At 38.0% G+C, this 21,762-nt stretch overlaps 1 protein-coding gene across 1 annotated transcript in view; it reads left to right on the top strand.

Annotated features, from left to right (window-relative positions):
* Nucleotides 1-20,823, top strand: part of LOC136267031 (cell adhesion molecule DSCAM-like) — a 60,077-nt gene extending 39,254 nt beyond the window's left edge. The window contains exons 8-11 of the mRNA XM_066062091.1: nt 10,968-11,258; nt 12,555-12,869; nt 14,126-14,392; nt 20,468-20,823. Of these exons, the coding sequence (XP_065918163.1) occupies nt 10,968-11,258; nt 12,555-12,869; nt 14,126-14,392; nt 20,468-20,667 (1,073 nt within the window). The 3' untranslated portion in view covers nt 20,668-20,823. The remainder of the gene's footprint in view (nt 1-10,967; nt 11,259-12,554; nt 12,870-14,125; nt 14,393-20,467) is intronic.
* The last annotated feature ends 939 nt before the right edge of the window (nt 20,824-21,762 follow it).

Genomic DNA, 21,762 nt, shown 5'->3' on the forward strand with positions numbered 1-21,762 from the left:
CGCCACCTTGGATTTCACATCTTTTTTCACCACAGCCTTTCTGAGGGCCGCACACTTTTTTTACAGCTTGGCTGTTTTGGATTAGATTTCATTTCTTTTTGTATTTGTATACCCCAAAGCCGGCCTATGGCCAGCTTTGGGACTTTTTTAACCTATGTTTTTTTCTTTACTACAGGAAGAAGAAAAGATGAAGTAGATGTACTTTAAATATTTTATCAGTAAATGTACAAATTATATATACTGTATAATACATATGTGACCGGATTTGCGAAAAGGGGTCCAATTTGCCAACTTTGACAATTGATAACTTCAGATTGGAAAGAGCTATTGCCTTGATATTTGGGCAGTGGTGAGCACCACTATAGCTGAATACATGGTGAAATGTTCAGGTTAATATGTTACTTGAACACTGAGTTATGGTCTCCAACATTTACGGAATTGGATGTGTGTGGAAGACCCCTTTTCGCAAATCCGGTCACATATATTGATTACAGAAATCTCCATGGTGGTTTCTTTGTAACTGAACACTCTACAAGGTGACTTCTTCTAATTGCTCTCTCTACAGGGTGAATTGTTTGTAGCTGAACGATCTACAAGGTAACTTCTTCTAGCTGATCTCTCTACAGGGTGATGTGTTTGTAGCTGAATTTTGTATAGGTGATTTGTTTGCAGCTGAGCTCTTTACAGAATGGTTTCTTTGTAGCTGAACTCTCTAAAAGGTAACTTCTTCTAACTGATCTTTCTACAGGGCAATTTGTTTCTGGCAGAATTTTCTACAGGGTGATTTCTTTGCAGCTGAACTCTCTACATGGTGGTTTCTTTGTAGCTGAACTATGTACAAGGTAATTTCTTCTAGCTGATCTCTCTACAGGGAGATTTGTTTGTAGCTGAACTATCTACAAGGTAACTTCTTATAGCTGATCTCTACAGGGTGATTTGTTCGTAGTTGAATTCTGTACAGGTGATTTGTTTGCAGCTGAGCTCTTTACAAAATGGTTTCTTTGTAGCTGAACTTTCTCCAAGGTAACTTCTTCTAACTGATCTTTCTACAGGGTGATTTGTTTGTAGCTGAACTATCTACAAGGTAATTTCTTCTAGCTGATCTCTCTACAGGGCGATTTGTTTGTAGCTGAATTCTGTACAAGTGATTTGTTTGCAGCTGAGCTCTTTACAGAATAGTTTCTTTGTAGCTGAACTCTCTACAGGGTAATTTGTTTGTAGCTGAAATCCCTACAAGGTAACTTCTTCTAGCTGATCTCTCTACAGGGTGATTTGTTTGTAGCTGAACTCTCTACAGGTGATTTGTTTGTAGCTGAACTCTACAAGGCGATACTTCTAGGTGATCTCTCTACAGGATTCCTTGTTTCTAACTGAACTCTCAACAGGGTGATCTGTTCATAGCTGAACTCTCTACAGGTGATTTGTTTGTAGCTGAACTCTCTACATGGTGGTTTCGTTGTAGCTGAACTCTCTACAAGGTAACTTCTTCTAGCTGATCTTTTTCACTGCATATTTGTTTGTAGCTGAGTTCTCTACAGGGTGATTTGTTTGCAGCTGAACTCTCTACATGGGAGTTTCATTGTAGCTGAACTCTCTACAATGTGACTTCTTCTAGCTGAACTCTCTACAGGGTGACTTGTTTCTAGCTGAACTCTCTACAGGTGATTTGTTTGCAGCTGAACTCTCTACATGGTGGTTTCTTTGTAGCTGAACTCTCTACAAGGTAACTTCTTCTAGCCGATCTTTCCACAAGGTGATTGAGTTTTTTGCAGCTGAACCCTTTACATGGTGGTTGCTCTGTAGCTGAACTCTCTAAAAGGTGACTTCTTCTAGCTGAACTCTCTACAGGATGATTTGTTTGCAGCTGGATTCTCTACGTGGTAGTTTCTTTGTAGCTGAACTCTCTACAATGTGACTTCTTCTAGCTGAACTCTCTACAGGGTGACTTGTTTTTAGCTGATCTCTCTACAGGGTGACTTGTTTCTAGCTGAACTCTCTACAGGTGATTTGTTTGCAGCTGAACTCTCTACATGGTGGTTTCTTTGTAGCTGAACTCTCTACAAGGTAACTTCTTCTAGCTGATCTTTCTACAGGGTGATTTGTTTGTAGCTGAATTCTCTACAGGGTGATTTATTTGCAGCTTAACTCTCTACAAGGTGACTTCTTCTAGCTGAACTCTCTACAGAGTGATTGATTTTTTTTGCAGCTGAACTCTCTACATGGTGGTTTCTTTGTAACTTAACTCTCTACAGGGTGATTTGTTTGTAGCTGAACTCTCTACAGGGTGATCTGTTCATAGCTGAACTCCCTATAAGGTAACTTCTTCTAGCTAATCTTTCTACAGGGCGATTTGTTTGTAGCTGAGTTCTCTACAGGGTGATTTGTTTGCAGCTGAACTCTACATGGTAGCTTCTTTGTAGCTCTACAATGTTACTTCTTCTAGCTGAACTCTCTACAAGGTGACTTGTTTCTAGCTGATCTCTCTACAGGGTGACTTGTTTCTAGCTGAACTCTCTACAGGTGATTTGTTTGCAGCTGAACTCTCTACATGATTGTTTCTTTATAGCTGAACTCTCTACAAGGTAATTTCTTCTAGCTGATCTCTCTACAGGCCGATTTGTTTGTAGCTGAACTCTCTACATGATGGTTTCTTTGTAGCTGAACTCTCTACAAGGTGATTTCTTCTATAGCTGATCTTTCTACAGGGTGATTTGTTTGTAGTTAAACTCTCTACACAATAGATTCTTTGTAGCTGAACTCTCTACAAGGTGATTTCTTCTATAGCTGATCTTTCTACAGGGTGATTTGTTTGTACCTGAACTATCTACATGATGGTTTCTTTGTAGCTGAACTCTCTACAAGGTAACTTCTTCTAGCTGATCTCTCTACAGGACAATTTGTTTGTACCTGAACTCTCACATGATTGTTTCTTTGAAGCTGAACTCTCTACGAGGTGATTTCTTCTAGCTGATCTTTCTACAGGGTGATTTGTTTGTAGCAGAACTCTCTACAAGGAAACTTCTTCTAGCTGATCTCTCTACAGGGAGATTTGTTCGTAGCTGAACTCTCTATACATGATTTGTTTGCGGCTGAATTCTCTACATGATGGTTTCTTTGTAGCTGAACTCTCTACAAGGTAACTTCTTCTAGCTGATCTCTTTACAGGGTGAATTGTTTGTAGCAGAACGATCTACAAGGTAACTTCTTCTTACTTATCTCTCTACAGGGTGATTTGTTTGTAGCTGAACTTTTTACAAGGAAACCTCTTTTAACTGAGCTCTGTACAGGGTGAATTGTTTGTAGCTGAACTATCTACAAGGTAACTTCTTCTAGCTGATCTCTCTACAGGATGATTTGTTTGTAGCTGAACTATCTACAAGGTAACTTCTTCTAGCTGATCTCTCTACAGGGTGATTTGTTTGTAGCTGAATTCTGTATAGGTGATTTGTTTGCAGCTGAGCTCTTTACAGAATGGTTTCTTTGTAGCTGAACTCTCTACAAGGTAACTTCTTCTAGCTGATGTATCTACAGGGTCACTAGTTTGTAGCTGAATTCTCTACATGGTGGTTTCTTTGTAACTGAAGTATCTACAAGGTGACATCTTCTAGCTGATCTTTCAACAGGGTGATTTGTTTGTATCTGAACTCTCTACAAGAAATCTTCTTCTAACTGATGTTTTAACAGGGTGAATTGTTTGTAGCTGAACTCTCTACAGGGTGATTTGTTTGTAGCTGATCTCTATACAGGTTACTTATTTCTAACTGATCTCTTGAATTCTGTTCAGGGTGACTGCTCTATTAGGATGACTGCTCTATTAGAGTATCTCGATCTCGCACTTGCTACACCAAGTTGGATTTCGTGTTATAACTCCGTGGCTTTAAGTCTGATTCTTCTACACCATTGAAGAGCCTTTCTAAGATGATAACTCCATCTGTACAGCGATTTTGAAAGCATTACCCCAAGCGGTTTACCTGGTAGGCGTGGCAAGCATAATAATAATAATAATAATAAAATAAAAATATTAAAAATTAGCTAATCTCGATTGCGTAATTGTTACACACTGTTGATTTTTTCGCTGTATCTTCCTGGTTTTTAGCTCGATTTCTTTCAAACCACAAAAGGTTTGAGGTTCAATAGTTAACCTATTCACCCACCGATTTTCAGCTTCTTCCCATACGCGGTTTACCCTGTAGGCGTGACAACATATTGGTGTTATTTTTCGTGCATAATCGCTCATAACTCTTTGTCTGTTTATGGTATTCCAGCCAAACTTGGTACCGAGATGCGCCTTTATACCCCCCTTCTGTGTGCCAAATTTCAAGGCAATCGGATAACGCGTTCGAGTTTTATAGCAGTTTTTGTAAGTGTGCGACAAGAAAAAGAAAAATAAGAACAAGAAGAAGAAGAAGAAAAAAAAAAAAAACGAAGAAACTCAGCCAATTTTTGAAGTCGCATATCTCGGGAACGCGCGAAGCGATTTCGCTTAAATTTGGAATGTAGAGTGCTGCAGTTGGGGGGCATGTCCACAGCAAAAATCGTCTTGTTTCATCAAGGAAGCACAGAGCTACGGAGGTGCGAAAATTGCGTTTTCTTTCTTCCTGTCAATATACTCACGGGTGTTACGCGCCGGCTTCTTGGGCCGCACGACACACTACCGTGTGTCTTGATATATCAAGACACACGATAGTGTGTCGTGCGGCCCAAGAAGCCGGCGCGCCACACCGTGAGTATATTGACAGGAAGAACGAAAACGTCATTTTCACACCTTTGTATCTCGGTGATCACTTATCTGATTGAAACCAAATTTGCTACACAGTTGCCCGCCAGCCAAGGGAGTCTACATTCCAAATTTGAAGGAAATCGCTCCAGCCATTTCTGAGATACGAGCTGCCAAAGTTTCGTTTTTATTTCTTCGTTTTTTTTTTCTTCTTCTTCGTCTTTTCGCACACTTGCAAAAATTGCTATAACAAGCAAACGCGTACTCCGATCGCCTTGAAATTTGGCACACAGAAAGGGAGTCCAAAGGCGAATCCTAGCATCAAATTTGGTACAAATCGGATAAATGGTTCAGGGGGTATGACCGATTATTCACGTAAAACAAGATCGATTTGTTGTCACGCCTACAGGGTAAACCGCTTCATGGAATGAGTTGAAAATTGCTATGTAGATGGAGTAACCATCGTAGGAGTGCCTTTTGGTGGTTTGAAAGGAATCGAGATAAAGACCACGGAGATATGACACAAAACCCAACCTGTGTCACAATTACGCGATCGATTTTTATGAATAAAAAAGTATTAGTTTTCACGCCTACTAGGCAAACCGCTTAGAGCAATGAGCTGAAAATCGGTGTATAGCTGGAATAATCTTCATAGAAAGTCCTTGCAGTAGTACAGAAGAATCGGATTACAAACCACTGAGTTATGATTCGAAAGCCAACTACGTGTAGCAAATGCGAGATCGAGATACTCTAATAGAACAGTCACCCTAATAGAGCATTCGGCTAATTTATTTACTCCATTATAGAATTTTATTACATCACAAGTTATTCTGTAGGGAGTTCAGCTGCAAACAGTTAATCTTATAGACAGTTCAGCAAGAAGACAGTCACCATGTGGAGAGTTAAGCAAATGTATCACTATAGAGATTCAGAACATTACAAGTCACACTGAAGAAAGTTCAGCTATAAACAAGTCATGCACTGTGTAGAGAATTCAGCTACAATTAAGTCACTCTTAGAGAATTCAGTTACACAGAATTCAGCTACACACAAGTCTCTGTGGAGAGAGTTCAGCTACAAACAAATTACCCTTTAGAGTGATCAGCTACAAACAAAACACTTTGCAGGGTGTTCAGCTGCAACAAATCAACCTTTAGAGCGATCAGCAATGAACAAATCAACACAAATCTACCTGTAGAGAGATAAGCTAGAAACAAATCACCCTGAAGAGAGTTCAGCTACAAAAAATCACCCTGTAGAGACATCAGCTAGAAACTAGACACAATGTAAGGAGTTCAGCTACAAGCAATCACCCAGTAGAGAGTTCAGCTAAAACAAATCAACCTGCAGAGAGATCAGCTACAAACAAATCACCTTATAGAGAGTTCAGCTACAAACAGATTGCCTGTAGAGAGATCAGCTACAAACAAATCACCTTATAGAGAGTTCAGCTACAAACAGATTACCTGTAGAGAGATCGGCTACAAACAAATCAACCTGCAGAGAGATCAGCTACACACAAATCAACTTGTAGAGAGATCAGCTACAAACAAATCACCCTGTAGAGAGATCAGCTAGAAACTACACACAATGTAAGGAGTTCAGCTACAAACAAATCACCCTGTAGAGAGATCAGCTACAAACTAGACACAAAGTAAGGAGTTCAGCTACAAGTAAATTATTCTGTAGAGAGTTCATCTACAAACAAATCAACCTGTAGAGCAATCAGCTAGAAACAAATCACCCTGAAGAGAGGTCAGCTACAAAAAATCACCCTGTAGAGAGATCAGCTAGATAACAAATCACCCTGAAGAGAGGTCAGCTACAAAAAAAATCACCCTGTAGAGATATCAGCTAGAAACAAATCACCCTGAAGAGAGGTCAACTACAAAAAAATCACCCTGTAGAGAGATCAGCTACAAACAAAAAACTTTGCAGAGAATTCAGCTACAAACAAATCAGCTTGTAGAGAGATCAGTTACATACAAATCAACCTGTAGAGAGATAAGCTAGAAACAAATCACCCTGTAGAGAGTAGCTACAAGCAAAACACCCTGTAGAGAGTTCAGCAACAAAGAAACCACCATGTAGAGAGTTCAGCTGCAAACAAATCACCTTATAGAGAGTTCAGCTACAAACAAATCACCCTGTAGAGAGATCAGCTAGAAACTGGACACAATGTAAGGAGTTCAGCTACAAGCAAATCACCCTTTAGTGAATTCAGCTACAAACAAATCAACCTGCAGTGAGATCACCTACAAAAAAGCACCTTGTACAGAGTTCAGCTACAAACAAATTATCCTGTAGAGAGATCGGCTACAAACAAATCAACCAGTATAAAGATCAGCTACACACAAATCAACTTGTAGAGAGATCAGCTACAAACAAATCACCCTGTAGAGAGATCAGCTAGAAACTAGACACAATGTAAGGAGTTCAGCTACAAGTATATCACCCTGTAGAGAGTTCAGCTAAAACAAATCAACCTGCAGAGAGATCAGCTACAAATAAATCACTTTACAGACAGTTCAGCTACAAACAAATTACCTTGTAGAGAGATCGGCTGCAAATTAATCAACCTGCAGATAGATCAGCTACACACAAATCAACTTGTAGAGAGATCAGCTACAAATAGGGACCCGCCGATTATGCTGGCATAATTATGAGCATAATAGGTGCCTGAAAGCATTGAGCATAATGCTAGCATAATAGGTAGAATATTTGTGTAATAGTATGAATTCTTGCTTATTAAAATAGCTATCACAGAAAGATCGATATACTCTAATAGAACAGTCAGTAACTCTAATAGAACAATCACATAGCTGACTGTTCTATTAGAGTATATCGATCTTTTCTGTGATATGCATTTTGACAAGTAAGTTTGTGCTGCAGCCACTTATTATTTATCCATAAATTGGAAATTATTAGCAGACCATGAGAACTAAGGCATAAATAATTGGGCATAATTTGAGCATAATGGGTAAGTATTGAGCATAAATTTAAGCATAATAGGTAAATTTTTGAGCAGTGCAGCATAGCATAATAGGTAAAATTCTGAGCATAATCGGCGGGTCCCTAGCTACAAACAAATCACCCAGTAGAGAGATCAGCTAGAAACTAGATACAATGCAAGGAGTTCAGCTACAAGCAAAATCGCCCTTTAGTGAGTTCAGCTACAAACAAATCAATTGCAACCTGCAGTGAGATCACCCACAAAAACGCACTTGTACAGAGTTCAGTTACATACAAATCACCCTGTAGAGAGATCAGGTAGAAGAATTCACCTTGTAGAGAGTTCAGCAACAAAGAAACCACCATTTAGAGAGTTCAGCTGCAAACAAATCACCCAGTAGAAAGATCAGCTAGAAGAAGTCACCTTGTAGAGAGTTCAGTTACAAAGAAACCATCATATAGAGAGTTCAGCTACAAAGAAATTACCCCGTAGAGAGTTCAGCTAGAAGAAGTCACCTTGTAAAGAGTTCAGCTACAAAGAAACCATCATGTACAGAGTTCAGCTACAAAGAAACCACCTGCACAGAATTCAACTACAAACAAATTACCCTGTATAGAGATCAGCTAGAAGAAGTTACCTTGTAGATAGTTCAGCTACAACAATTCACCCTGTAGAAAGATCAGCTAGAAGAAGTCACCTTGTAGAGTGTTCAGTTACAAAGAAACCATCATGTAGAGAGTTCAGCTGCAAACAAATCACTCTGTAGAGAGTTCAGCTACAAAGAAACCGCCATGTAGAGAGTTCAGCCTCATACAAACCACCTTGTAGAGAATTCAACTACAACAAATCACCCTGTAGAGAAGAAGTTACCTTGTAGAGAGTTCAGCTACAAAGAAACCATCATGTAGGGAGTTCAGCTACAAAGAAACCAACATGTAGAGAGTTTAGCTGCAAACAAATCACTTGTAGAGAGTTCAGCTAGAAACAAATCACCCCGTAGAGAGATCAGCTGGATGAAGTCACCTTGTAGAGAGTTCAGCTACAAAGAAACCATCATGTAGAGAGTTCAGCTGCAAACAAATCACCCTGCAGAGAGTTCAGCTACAAAAAATCACCCTGTAGAGAGTTCAGCTAGACGAAGTCACCTTATAGAGAGTTCAGCTACAAAGAAACCATCATGTAGAGAGTTCGGCTACAAAGACACCACCATGTAGAGAGTTTAGCTGCAAACAAATCACCTGTAGATAGTTCAGCTAGAAACAAAATACCCTGTAGAGAGACCAGCTAGAAGAGGTTACCTTGTAGAGAGTTCAGCTACAAAGAAACCATCCTGTATATAGTTCAGCTACATTTCAAGTCACCCAGTAGAGAGATCAGCTGCAAAAAAATATCCTGTGGGGAATAATGGGCATGTAATAAATATATGTAAATAATTTGTATAATTACTAATAAAATCAAAAATAATAGAAGTACTAAAATTCTTCTTGAAGTTCTTTTCTTCTTCTTGTAGTAAAGAAAAAAACACATGGGTTAAAAAAGCCCCAAAGCCAGCCATAGGCCGGCTTTGCAGTATACAAATACAAAAAGAAGTGATATCTAATCAAAAACAGCCAAGCTGTAAAAAAAGGTGCGGCCCCCAAAAAGGCCATGGTGAAAAAAGATGTGAAATCCAAGGTGGCGGCCAAGAAATGGCTGTGATGGTAGGTTAATGGTTACATTTTAATAACAACAATTTAGGTGAATTTTGTGCCACTTGGTCTTGGCACCAAATTCACCTGAATTGTTTTTATTAAAATGTAACCATTAACCTACCATCACAGCCATTTCTTGGCCGCCACCTTGGATTTCACATCTTTTTTCACCATGGCCTTTTTGGGGGCCGCACCTTTTTTTACAGCTTGGCTGTTTTTGATTAGATATATATATATGTAGCAACTTTCTCATAAACACACATATGCTATGTAAGGCTCAGTTTGCACTACAACATAAGAAACAACATGGGTAAAGTTCAGTATACCTAGGCATGCGTACATTATGCCGGAATAATTTTTGGAATAATCGGTGGTACAAAGAATCAGGAATAATTCCAGAATAATAGGGTGATCTTCCAAAATAATTAATTAGAATTTACACATTTTTCGTGTAGTATCGCTGAAAAAATTGCAAATGAACATACACAATCACCGCTAGCACAAAATCGGGAAAAAGATCGAGATACTTTAATAGAGCAGTAACTTACCCTAATAGAACAGTCAGACAAGTTTAGTTGTGACTGCTCTATTAGAGTATCTCGATTTTTGGGTATAGTTTTTATGCTTGCAAGTGGTTATATTTTTAGCTCCAGAAGAATATCCATTTGACTTTTACAATTCCAGGAATTACTCCAGGAATATTTGGGAATAATTTTGGGAACAATAGGTGAATAAAAAAAGAATTGCCAGAAAGAATAATGGGTAATTTAAAAAGCATAATGTACTCAAGCCTAAGTATACCACTGATACCATTTTCATGTCAAGAATAGCAGACTAGCATATACAAACTATGTCATAATTAAACATTCACCAACAGTACAACATGGTAGGAGTTGATTTAAACTGCTAGGACATCAAAACAAAGCAGCTTAGTGTTCCAAAATGCCGTGTTTGAATTTGGATTCTATATGACAATAATAGATGTCTTGTTGGCTGATAATAGATGTCAGTCGATAATTGATTGCTTACGCTAAGTGTTGTTGTTAAACGATTCAGATAGTGTTTATGTGCTAAGACCAGTCTAGGAATATTTATAGCTCTCAATCTGTAAGTCATGGATAATTATGACAATTTTGTACAAAAGTAATAATATAGATTATGCTAGTAGACTATCCCTTAGAAAGACCAGAAACTCTTTGGGTATAGACATAAAAGGCATCAGAGTAGGTGTGACCAGTGAGGCCAGAGCCTAACCACCTTTGGCTGAAAACTTTCAAACTTGATCAAGCTAAAACTAAAAGTAGTAAACATGCAGTACAAAACATTTGTGTAATGGTAGCAATGGTAGAAACAACACTCCACAGATCTTTAGAGTAGCTACCTTTGGCAGCATTAGGACTGAGGCTTACCACTTTTACTTTTCCCTGTGCATGAAGACATTGTCAAATTATAGTTAAGTACGTTTGCACGTTTGTTCCAAATCAAGTTACCAACACAATGTCATGGTCTCTTAGAATGAATTTAATACATGATCAAGTATTTGTACTATAGTACTGTAGATAGACACAGTATTGAAATACAGTGTTATCAACTAAACTTTCTGTAGCTACTGCCATGATAGTTGTCCAGCCATCATCCAGTACATACAGAGCAATGGAAGAGAAATTGAATGCGTTATATTGTGAGGCTAAGGGAATGGGTCCCATTTCTTACAAGTGGGAGAAGTACCAACCATCCTACGATAACTGGATAAGACCTTCTGATAGAGCTGTTAATATCACATCAACTAAACTGATATTTACTGTGATCATGGAAGAGGATGAAGGTATCTATCATTGTGTGGTTACCAATGATGATGGCAGTGTGGTGTCTGATAATGCTACCATTACTGTGTATGGTGAGTTATTGCAACATGCTAGCAGTATTTAATGTGATAGACTCCTTATACTTTTGTGGCAGTGTAGCTATGCAAAGCCACGTTTTATATTAAGGTTTAGATTCTATTTATGCTGTTTTGGATAGGTAATAAATCTCACATACCCCACTTTTTTTTTTCTAATATACTCCAGTATTTCAGGCATAATGTAACGTATCCTCAAAATCTGAGTTTATCCAATGGGTATGTATTCTTAACATACAATGATGTAATTGGGTGCTAAATTGTGTCTCATGAGCATGCATGGTTGTCATGGTGCTAGTATTATCATGAAAGATCCAGCCACTTTTATCAATGCTACAGCAGAAACAGCCATGGAAGTGGTAGATAATTTCTGTGTAATGTAAAATAGAGTCTAAAGCAGTTATACAGGTACAATGTGAGTCTATAAACCTTCAAGCCCTTAGTGGTGCCCTTGATTTGCTCATGCACTACAGACTCTGACCTTCAGGTTTGTAAATTCCATAGACGCCACATTATGCTCCTTTATATATTATGTAAACACACAATTCGCGTTAACCAAGTTTGTTTCCCAATGGTCAGTTTATAATTATTTAACATCCTTCTTGATATATAGCAAAAAACTTGATATCAGTTGTAATGTCAATAAAAAATAGATCATCAGATTAGTGAAGCAACTAAAGAGGATAGAGTATGGTTGCTCAGTGCATCTGCTTATTAAGACATCTTATATACTGGGCATACATACATTTGTTAAGTGCATATGCCTAGAAAAAAAAGAACTTCGTCATGAGTGTGTGTGAATTCACTCTCTTGGGGTGATACATATGTATCATATGTAACTGCTTTAGTACTATGCCACTAATATTCATCACATTACCTGAAACATTAAGATTTATACCATCATTGTTGGTGTGCATGTCAGTATGGGAGAGAAAAAAATAAGCACTGTTGTATAATAGCATTAATTTAAAACTGTGTCTGTTTTGAATTCCAGTTCCAGTTAAGCACACACTGGCCATGGTCTTGTACAACCAGATTTTTTTTTCTTTCTTTCTTTTGTCATTAGGTTGGGGTAAATTGTTGCAGTATAGCAATTTTGGTCTGGTTACCCTCAGATTTTAGAATTCTGCTGCATGGCTTGATCCAATGATAAAAGAACAAAGAGTCTGGCTGTGAGACACTACATACTCCAATCTATTATGCACAATATTTATGCATTTTGAACTTCTGTTTCTTAAATTTTGTTCTCTGGACACACCATTATCACCTGTTTGTGTTTTTTTTTGCTTGTAGGACCTCCTGCCGTCAATTACATTAGTAGGCCTCAGACAACCTTCAGAGGAAACAAAACAAGTCTAACATGTACCGCTACTAATGATGAGGATGCTGTAGATTCTTTACAAATACTTTGGTACAAAACTAAAGATAAGGTCACAATAACAGGACAACAAGATGTTATTGAGAAGAACACAACTAACATTATAACTGAACTACAATCAACGATATCATTTGATCCCATAAGCCACAATGATGATGGAGAGTACACCTGTAGAGCATTTAATCATCCTCAGTTGTACACTGAAGCGGTGACTAGTGTGACTGTTGAATGTAAGGACAGAGCTATGACATTATGTTAGCTACATTTCTTCAACACTGCCAGTAATGCAAAATTAATATAGATGGCATGGAAAAGAATTTAATAAGTCATGAAACAATACCAGTAGTCATAAGACAAGTGTTTTGAATGCATTGATTGTAGAGTGGAAATTCTAGAGATGACATACAGGGTTGCACAGCATTAATGTTGCTATAAGGCTTAAAAGTTGCTTAAAACTGATACTAAAACATTAAAAATGCTAAAACTATACTTCTACACTGCAACATTTCTCTTGAACTTATTTTCACCTGGTGACCCCCTTAGAATCACCTATGATTCTATTATAGATGGTTGTAGAGATCTATCAATGAAGTATTTAAATATTTTGTAACAAGTACAAGGAAACATTAAGGGATCGCAGTAGTGAAACAAGCTAGGAAGGTTGACTACACTTGAAGATGCACTAGTGCACATTTAATCCCTGTACCTCTCACCAAGAGTACATAATAATAGAGTACTTCCTCTTCTATTATTATGTACTCTTGCTCTCACTGAATTAGGGTTTAAATATCTATCTTCAGGTGTATAGGTGACCTTCCTTATTTCACTACTTTTTGTTTTCTGATCTCTAATTGAACTTAAAATTCCTAGTTTTCCTTGCACTTGTATGTTTACTTTTTTTAATGACTGGTGAACCTGGGAATACTGCACTAGAAAAAAGAATGGTGCCATACTGTTTTCATCTGAATGCATACCCAACTATCAATTACTGAAATGGTGAAGTGGCCATTACCCTTTGTTTTCAGCTATATTCAGCCGATTTTCAGTGTTACAAACGAGAAGGACCTCTGCAATTAATCCAGCAATAATGAAAAACTTGGACGATTCCTGTTACAGATTTAGGGAATTTGAAGCTGTCACACAGCACTACGACTACAATCAACATCTTGCCCCTAATTGCACTCAAATCTGTGTGATTACCTATACTATCTACACATATGCCATAAAAAAATGTTTGTAGATTCAGTCTCAGCACTCAAATTTTAAAATTTCCTCGTGGACATGCCTCCAGATTCTCCTAGTGCTTTACACCCTAATTAGATACAAGTAATGATTTAAGAATACTTCTGAATGACAGACACTTTGCCCTATCCCACTTTGGAGTACTGTGGTAACTGTTATTCATCCCTGTCCTAGTGTATGTTATACATATCAGTAATGTGCATATCAATGTTTGTAAGTCAATACACTTTTGTATATTACACAGTTGCTCCGATAGTGGCCATTGATCCTCCACAGTCACCACTCACTGTGTTTGTTAATGACAGTTTGAGATTGTTCTGTACAGCTAAAGGTCTACCTGTTCCTGATGTACACTGGTATGAAGGCAATACTCCTATTGTTCAGTCATTACCACAACTCTATCTGGTTCCTACCAAATCTCCACACACCACCAACTATACTTGTGTGGCTATAAACAATGCTGGAGGGAAAAGACGTCAAGCAAGTGCCAGTATCATTGTGAAAGTTAAAGGTATTTATATAATCTGTATTCAATGTTATTTGATACATCACTAGGTATATGTTATGTAGGGGATTTTTTAATAGTTGACATATAAATGAAGCTTGATATCACAAAAATACTCATGTATACTGATCAGTGGTTTGTTGACATTATAGTTATAAAGACCAACCATGAGGATATTAGTGGATTTTAAAACCCTGAGCTGACTTAGAAAATGGTGGGGGTATATTTATACTAGTAGATAGATAAATTGAGTATAACACCATCATGTCATCATAGCTTACACAATATGTAATTCCACAATCACTTTCCTGTAAAAAAAGCAACTGCACAATAGTTATGCTTCCTTAGGGAGGCATAGCAGATCAGTGATAATTAGTGACATCCGCAATGTTCAATGGCAGATTTAGAAATTCTTAAAAAGGGTTTCAAGAGTATCCATAAGGTTGACATATTCTATGGGGGTCTGGGCGCATGAAAATTTGAAATACAGATGCTCTTGACAACAATTTTAGTGTAAAATTGCATATACACAAGTACACATGTCTTTGTGTCATAACTTGTTGATCAGTAGCTTATGTATGACATCACAGAATTGAAACTTTTTTCTGCTATCTCCAACCTATCAAGTCTAATAAATCCAATACAACTTGTTATTATTACAGGGCTTCACATGTGACTTGGGTATATGTGGTATGCCCCACTGTACCACAACAGCTGTGTGGCACCAGAGGTTTTCATAGCTATACACAGCAAAAATAGTGTTCCAATACTGCCTATTCTAACTCCGTCTTTATTCAGTATTGGAACAACTATTTTAGAAAACTCCCTATATTGAGACAAAATGAACCTCAAATCTATAAATAACTCTAATGTTATTCACTATTGAGAGCTGTGGTCTATTTTTGTTTGAGCCAAGGTAGAATTTTTGGACTATTGGTTCCAACACCAAAACATAGACAGAATAAATACAGTCAGTATTTGTGTATGAAATATGCTGTGTATGTATACTACTCAATTAGCTAATTCGTCATTGTGTAAAGCACTAGAATGGCTCCGTATGTGTCTGCGGAGAACTGAGCATACACACTGCTATATTAGGCATACCACAAAAAATCATTTAAAGTCTTGGCTGCAACTGTTGCAGAAGCAATTTTTAAAAGGGGATTTCTGTGGAAACCTTGAAACTCCTCTAAATTCACCACTGATACTACTTAGCACAGCAATGAGTGTTGACTCTCTCAACTGGAGATACGCTATATAAGAGGTCTATAACCATTTTAGAGAATCTTTCCAGCACTCTCTTAGTGGATTTTAAAGACCTTGTTATCTCCCAAAGATCAAAGAATTTATGCATACCATTTTCTAATACAGATATGACCCTTTTATGTGCATATATAATGTTCCCAGCCAATGAGTGTTTGTATATTCAAGTAATTTAACATAATATGTGACAGGAGTTTAGAAAACCAATCCAAATCATGTATCAGTAGTTTCAACTTGCCAAGGGTAATAAGTACATATATGATATGTATTTTCATTACCTTTCAGAACATTCCCAACACTTGCAACTGCTTGTAGTTTCTTGCCCAAAATATAGAAAATCTAATTAGTTTGATGAATGATTTAGCGTAAGTCTTCAATAGTCGACCACCGAATCGGCCAAGCTTGAATATCCCGGATGTGATCAAATACAGCCTAGTTATTTCTGGCATTAACCATTGCAGGGAACGGTCCACTTCCACACACCAACTCACTACTTTCCACTTGACCATATCACCAGACACAGCAAGTTGCTGAGGGTAGTGAATCCTCGATAGTCAACTTCGTGTACCTGAAGTCGCCCAGCCATAGTTCTCTAATTCACTTAAGGTTACGGTATAGTCACGGGCAATCATTCAAAATTTTGAATGCCTATCAATACTTTTTGAGAAGCCCATAAAACCAGTCTAGCAGCGTAAAAAGTTTTAAATGAAGGTAAACTATTCATATTTAATGTTTTTATGTAGCTACAGTGTAGTTTGAGGTAGGTGGAACACTACAATTTGTTGTAGTAACACAAGTAAGCCAGACACAGCAAGTTGCTGAGGGTAGTGAATCCTCGATAGTCAACTTTGTGTACCTGAAGTTGCCCAGCCATAGTTCTCTAATTCACTTAAGGTTACGGTATAGTCACGGGCAATCATTTTAATTCACTTAAGGTTACGGTATAGTCATGGGCAATCATGGTAGTGACAGCTGGAGCTGAGCACATCCCTCAGCTCCAGCTGTCACTACCATGTTTTTCCGCCGCCAAATACAGCAAAAGCTGTAGGCTCTATTGGCTTTTCTGGGGCATAGTGATACTGTATATTAAATTTGTTAGGTCCTGTGGAAGCGTTTTTGGTGTGTTTCTCCCCAGTGACTCGGATACAAGCCTTCAAAGAGCTTGTTTCACCCGAAAAAACTACTAAAAGTTCAATAAAACGTCTATACAACCAGTAACTTAAAAAATCGCTTCCACAGGACCTATATATTTTAGTTGTTTAGCCACTTGTGTTGAAATTATAAGGATTCAGTAATCTGTTAGTCTGGTTTTTGGCGGCGCGTTTTTATAAAACATCGCTCTATTGTGGACCACACACCCAAGAACAGCCGTTGTTCTGTAGTAAAAACAAACAAGCACAATTAGTTGTGTTGCTAACACAACACAGTTGTTGAAATTATTTATCCCTGCTTGGTTTAAAGCAGGTTTTGTAATTTGTTCTGCCCACGCATTTAAAACTATTCTGTAACCTTAACGTCGACCGCTACTTCACTAAACACACTGTATCTTTCATATCATATCCGGAACACTATAAGTTCGTATACTAAGCCAAGACCATTTCATGAGCTACATGCCAGTGGTAATTTTTAACAGCTTCTGTAAAAGGAATGGATGTTTTCGCGTCAATATTACTATCACGGTAGACTTTTACTAATAATACACACAAGCCTTTCACTGTTGTTTATCGTCCCCCTACCATCATACAGCAGCTACACATCGCCATAACCCAGATAGCCTAAGGCTAATACTGTGGCGCAATCAGTCTGTGATGTAATACAGGTATGTACAGTATTAAACAGTAACACATTGAATGTAGAAGTGTTAAAAGTGCTGACATATAAAGCTTTAAGTACATAAAATTAGTACAAATATGTAGTAGGTGATCACACAAAACAAGTTTGGCATAGCACACAGATGTATGCTTGTTCACTTAGTTCAAGACAGTCAACATGACACCAAACACCACAGTCACTGTTTGTACATTGTAACCATTCATCTGTGTCATCCTCTTCCCAAAGACCAAAACAGGCTGCACATTCGTTTTGTGAAATTTCTTGATGTTGTAGTCCTTCTTCACTATTGTCAACATTTTGCCTCTTGGAACCATTCTTAGCAGTTAACTTGACAGGCCGTTTCCGGGTGCCTTGATCTTTCCTTTTCTGTTGAGCTTCAGCTTTCTTTGCTTCTCTTTCTAAAACTTTGCATCTCTTTTCTTCTTCCTTAGCTGCCTTCTTCATTGCTCTTTCCTCCCTTTTCCTTTTCTTCTCTTCTTCCTCATCAAGCTTTTTCTTTTTCTTCTCTTTTAAGAAAGCAATTGATTGTGCACTAATCAAAATGAGTGGAGCATAACTCTTGGCTGCTGGCTTTTGTTTATTGGATGAACTTGGATATACTAACAACTCAGAAAGTGGTGAGCGTCCAGATCTAGGATTAGTATCTTGTACACTTACAGGGGAGTTTCCATCAGAATTCTCTTCTGTTCTAGGAGGTGTTGATATTGCCACTTGTGATACATTTTGTTGGCTGTCAGAATACTCAACAACACTTTCCGTAGTGACTGTTGTTGCTCTTTCTGGAGGGTCTAGTGAGTTGTCTAGGTTGTCTGGTGCTTCTCTACTGGCAGCATCTTCTGACAAAAGGTAAGTAAAACAGTGTACACTTTAAAATGCAAACAACATACAAAGCAGCGGAAGGTGTTCAGGATTCTCTAGGTCATCTGGTGCTTCCCTACCAGGAGCATCATCAACAGCACTTTGTAACAAAACATCTATTAACAAAAAGTAACTGAAACAGTGTGCAGTTTAAAATGCAAACAACATACCAAGCTGCGGAAGGTGTTCAGGATGAAACTTCTCAAGCCAAGCAACATAATTCAAATCAGTAAAAATATCATATCCATTTTTAACTCTTCTTTCATACAATTCAATCATTTCTGGTGTTAAAGGGATAGTATTGGCCTCCCCAGGGGACAGGGTGTTATCACTTTGTAGATTAGATGCAGAATCACCAGTAGCCAACATGCAATCACTTGGTGGTTGTGAAGGAGGAACACTTTGCGCAGGAAATTTATTCATAATTGCGCTTGGAGAAAATGGGTATATTCCAGTACCACGGAACCCAGAAACAATGTTGGCAATGGTCATTCCTTTGCTCCGCGCATCTGCAAATAACTTGGAAAACTGAAATTTAGTGACCACCTGTCCAGGATTGTCAAATAAATACTGTCGACAAACTTCATTCCAGTATTTTTTCAATGGACCGAAACAGCTGGTATCTAAGGGCTGACTATCAGCAGTTGTGTGAGGAGGTAAACAAAACAAGATCACATTTTCAGCTTAAGCTGTTTTTACTAATTCTAATGTAAAATGGGAACAGTGACCATCCAAAATTAACATCAGTGGACGCTCAGATACAGCATGCTTTAGGAAATGGCTAAAAAACCAGGAGGAAAACAATTCCTGGTCCATCCAGCCATTAGGGGACATACCATAGAGGGTACCAGGAACTTCCCCTCTAGACAACATGTGATTAAAGTGTTTACCAGTAAATACAACCATTGGCGGTATCACCTGGCCAGTAGCACTGGCACATCCCAGAACAGTTATCTGAGTCTTGTTTCCTGAACTCACTTGACGAACTTTCTTCGTCCCTTTTGTTGAAACAACCTTTGGGATTTTGTGCTGAAGTGGCATTCCAGACTCATCACAATTATATATTTGGCTGGGTTTGTCTTTAAGCCCATTCTTCATCAAAATATCATCAAGTAGGTTAAAGTGGCTTTCAAAAACTTCACGGCTACTAGCGTGCTCACGTACAACAGCAAAAGCATCACCTTTCCGCAGACTCAGTTGTGGCCATCGTTTTATAAAACAGTTCCACCACCCATTGGACAAACCTTTACGTATCTCACGGCCCTTGTTCGCCATGTGCTTCTCAACAATCTTCATCACATCCCGTCTCGTTTTTCCGTACCCCATTATAGCACAATCAGTTACAAATTTTACTAGCTCTTTTTCTTCATCTTCAGTAAGGTAAGGCTTCTGGCCCATTTTAGAGTCTGGAGCAACTCTTCCAGCAACTCTGTCTTTCAATGTTGTAGCAGGCAAACCACATTCTAACGCAGCTCTGTTAACTCCCATTTTACCTTGTGCCACCAGTTCTAAGGCTTTGTTCATAGATGTTTCACTCCATTGGCGTAGTTTCCTGGGCCTGTTAGTGGTGTTAATAGGTTTCTTAGCTTTAGACTTCCATCGTCTTTTGGATACCGCCATGGTAATTTTCGTAAACTATTGAAAACTCATGGTTATGCAGGTGGTCGAATTTGTAATACGTAAAGTCGACTCAAGATGCTGGTCAACATTTGGCGACTTACGCTAAGTAGCTTCATAGTATGATGAACGCTAACAAAGGGTAGAAGGTACAGTAGGTGGGCAACATTTAGACTTTAAGATAGAAGGGACTATGATTGAAATGCAGATATGAGGTTACAGGGCTGTATAGCACAGTAAACATTTAGCCCACTGTATACAGGCCATTCACCAGTGCTGCACCACTGATTCTTGTCAAGTGAGATCCTTACCAAGGATAGAAATTGCTATTCAAGCTTGCCACACTTCCCAGAAAAGACAACTATTAAAACCAGCCTTAAGTAGTCTATCCAATGGTGGTGTTGGTTTGATTTTCCCTAATGTGCTGTGTATTTGGATTGGTTTTGTACAATCTAGTCACATGTACTTATACAAGTATACATTATTTATATGCAACACTCCATGTTTTAGAAAAAGAAGAACCATGTCGATCTCTTAATAGTCCAGAGAATGGAAAAGTATTCTATTTTTCTGATGGAAAGACTGCCATATTTAATTGTAAGTCTGGTTATACCATTGTTGGAGAAGATGTCCTTTACTGTGCTAATGGAAAATGGAGCTCAAATGTTCCAAAATGCATTTCTGCTGAAGTATTTGTAGACAGGAAATAATTGCTAGAAAGTATTAATTGTACTTGTGAGGTTATTACACTTTAACATTCTTCTGACATCATACATGGTTTGTAATTTTTCTATGTATTTTAAATTTCAAGTGTTCTTGCTGTTATAATTTACATAACTATACATTTATGAATATAGTCTCTTGCATGTTTCTATTATAGGTTTATCATGATAGTCTGCAAATCAACCCATGCTAAAAACAGCATTACTGTAGGAAAGGGTTCATCCATGACAGAATGTTAATTAACACTAATTTTAGCAAAGATTTTTAGATTGAATTTTTATGAAATTAGCTTTTTTTCTACACGCAGACTTGTGCCTTCTGAATGAATGGATTTTAAAGAAAATGTAAACTAGAGTTGTACCGATAATTGGATCGGTAATTGGTAGAAGCCGATTATTATGTAGCTGTTTTTACCATAATTAGAAATCAGTTGTAATGGAATGTGGCCAGCAGATTATTAGTCTATTCAGCTTCAGCAACTGCAGACCACTGGAGAGCTAGTGTCAAAGGGTAGTTGGAAAAGGTAGATATGATTGGACACAGACATGGACAATTCCAAAAGGCACTTTTACATTTATAAAACAGTTATTTTTCATACCTAACATTGTTGTTACAACCTACACTTCCAGACCCTCAAAGGGTAGTTGGAAAAGGCAGACACAGACATTTTTTAAAAGCACTTTTGCGTTTGAAGGGGTCAGTGGAAAAAAGAAACATATGCCATTTCAGATTTTTAAAAATTGGAATGGCTTGTTTTAGCCATACGAATAATGCTGGCACTAAGTAAACAACAAAATTTAAAAATTCATGGTGGTCTCAAAAAATTTTCAGTACAGTAATTCAATTGTGTCCCAAACTTCTGTTTAACGCCCACCATGTGGTCACCTAACTTTTCAAATGGCACTTGTCCCCTTTTGCCGCTGACCCCTTCATTTATATAGCAGTTTCGTACCTAATGTTTTTACAGCAGTCTACGCTTCCAGACCCGGATGTAATCTTGTCATAGCTATCAGATATCAGTTTTTCCTAAAAAGTGGGAATTAGTACAATACTAATGTAAACTAATAAGAAAGAATATGTAG

Source organism: Dysidea avara, chromosome 9 (genome assembly GCF_963678975.1).
Source record: "Dysidea avara chromosome 9, odDysAvar1.4, whole genome shotgun sequence".
In the NCBI taxonomy this organism is placed as follows: Eukaryota; Metazoa; Porifera; class Demospongiae; order Dictyoceratida; family Dysideidae; genus Dysidea; species Dysidea avara.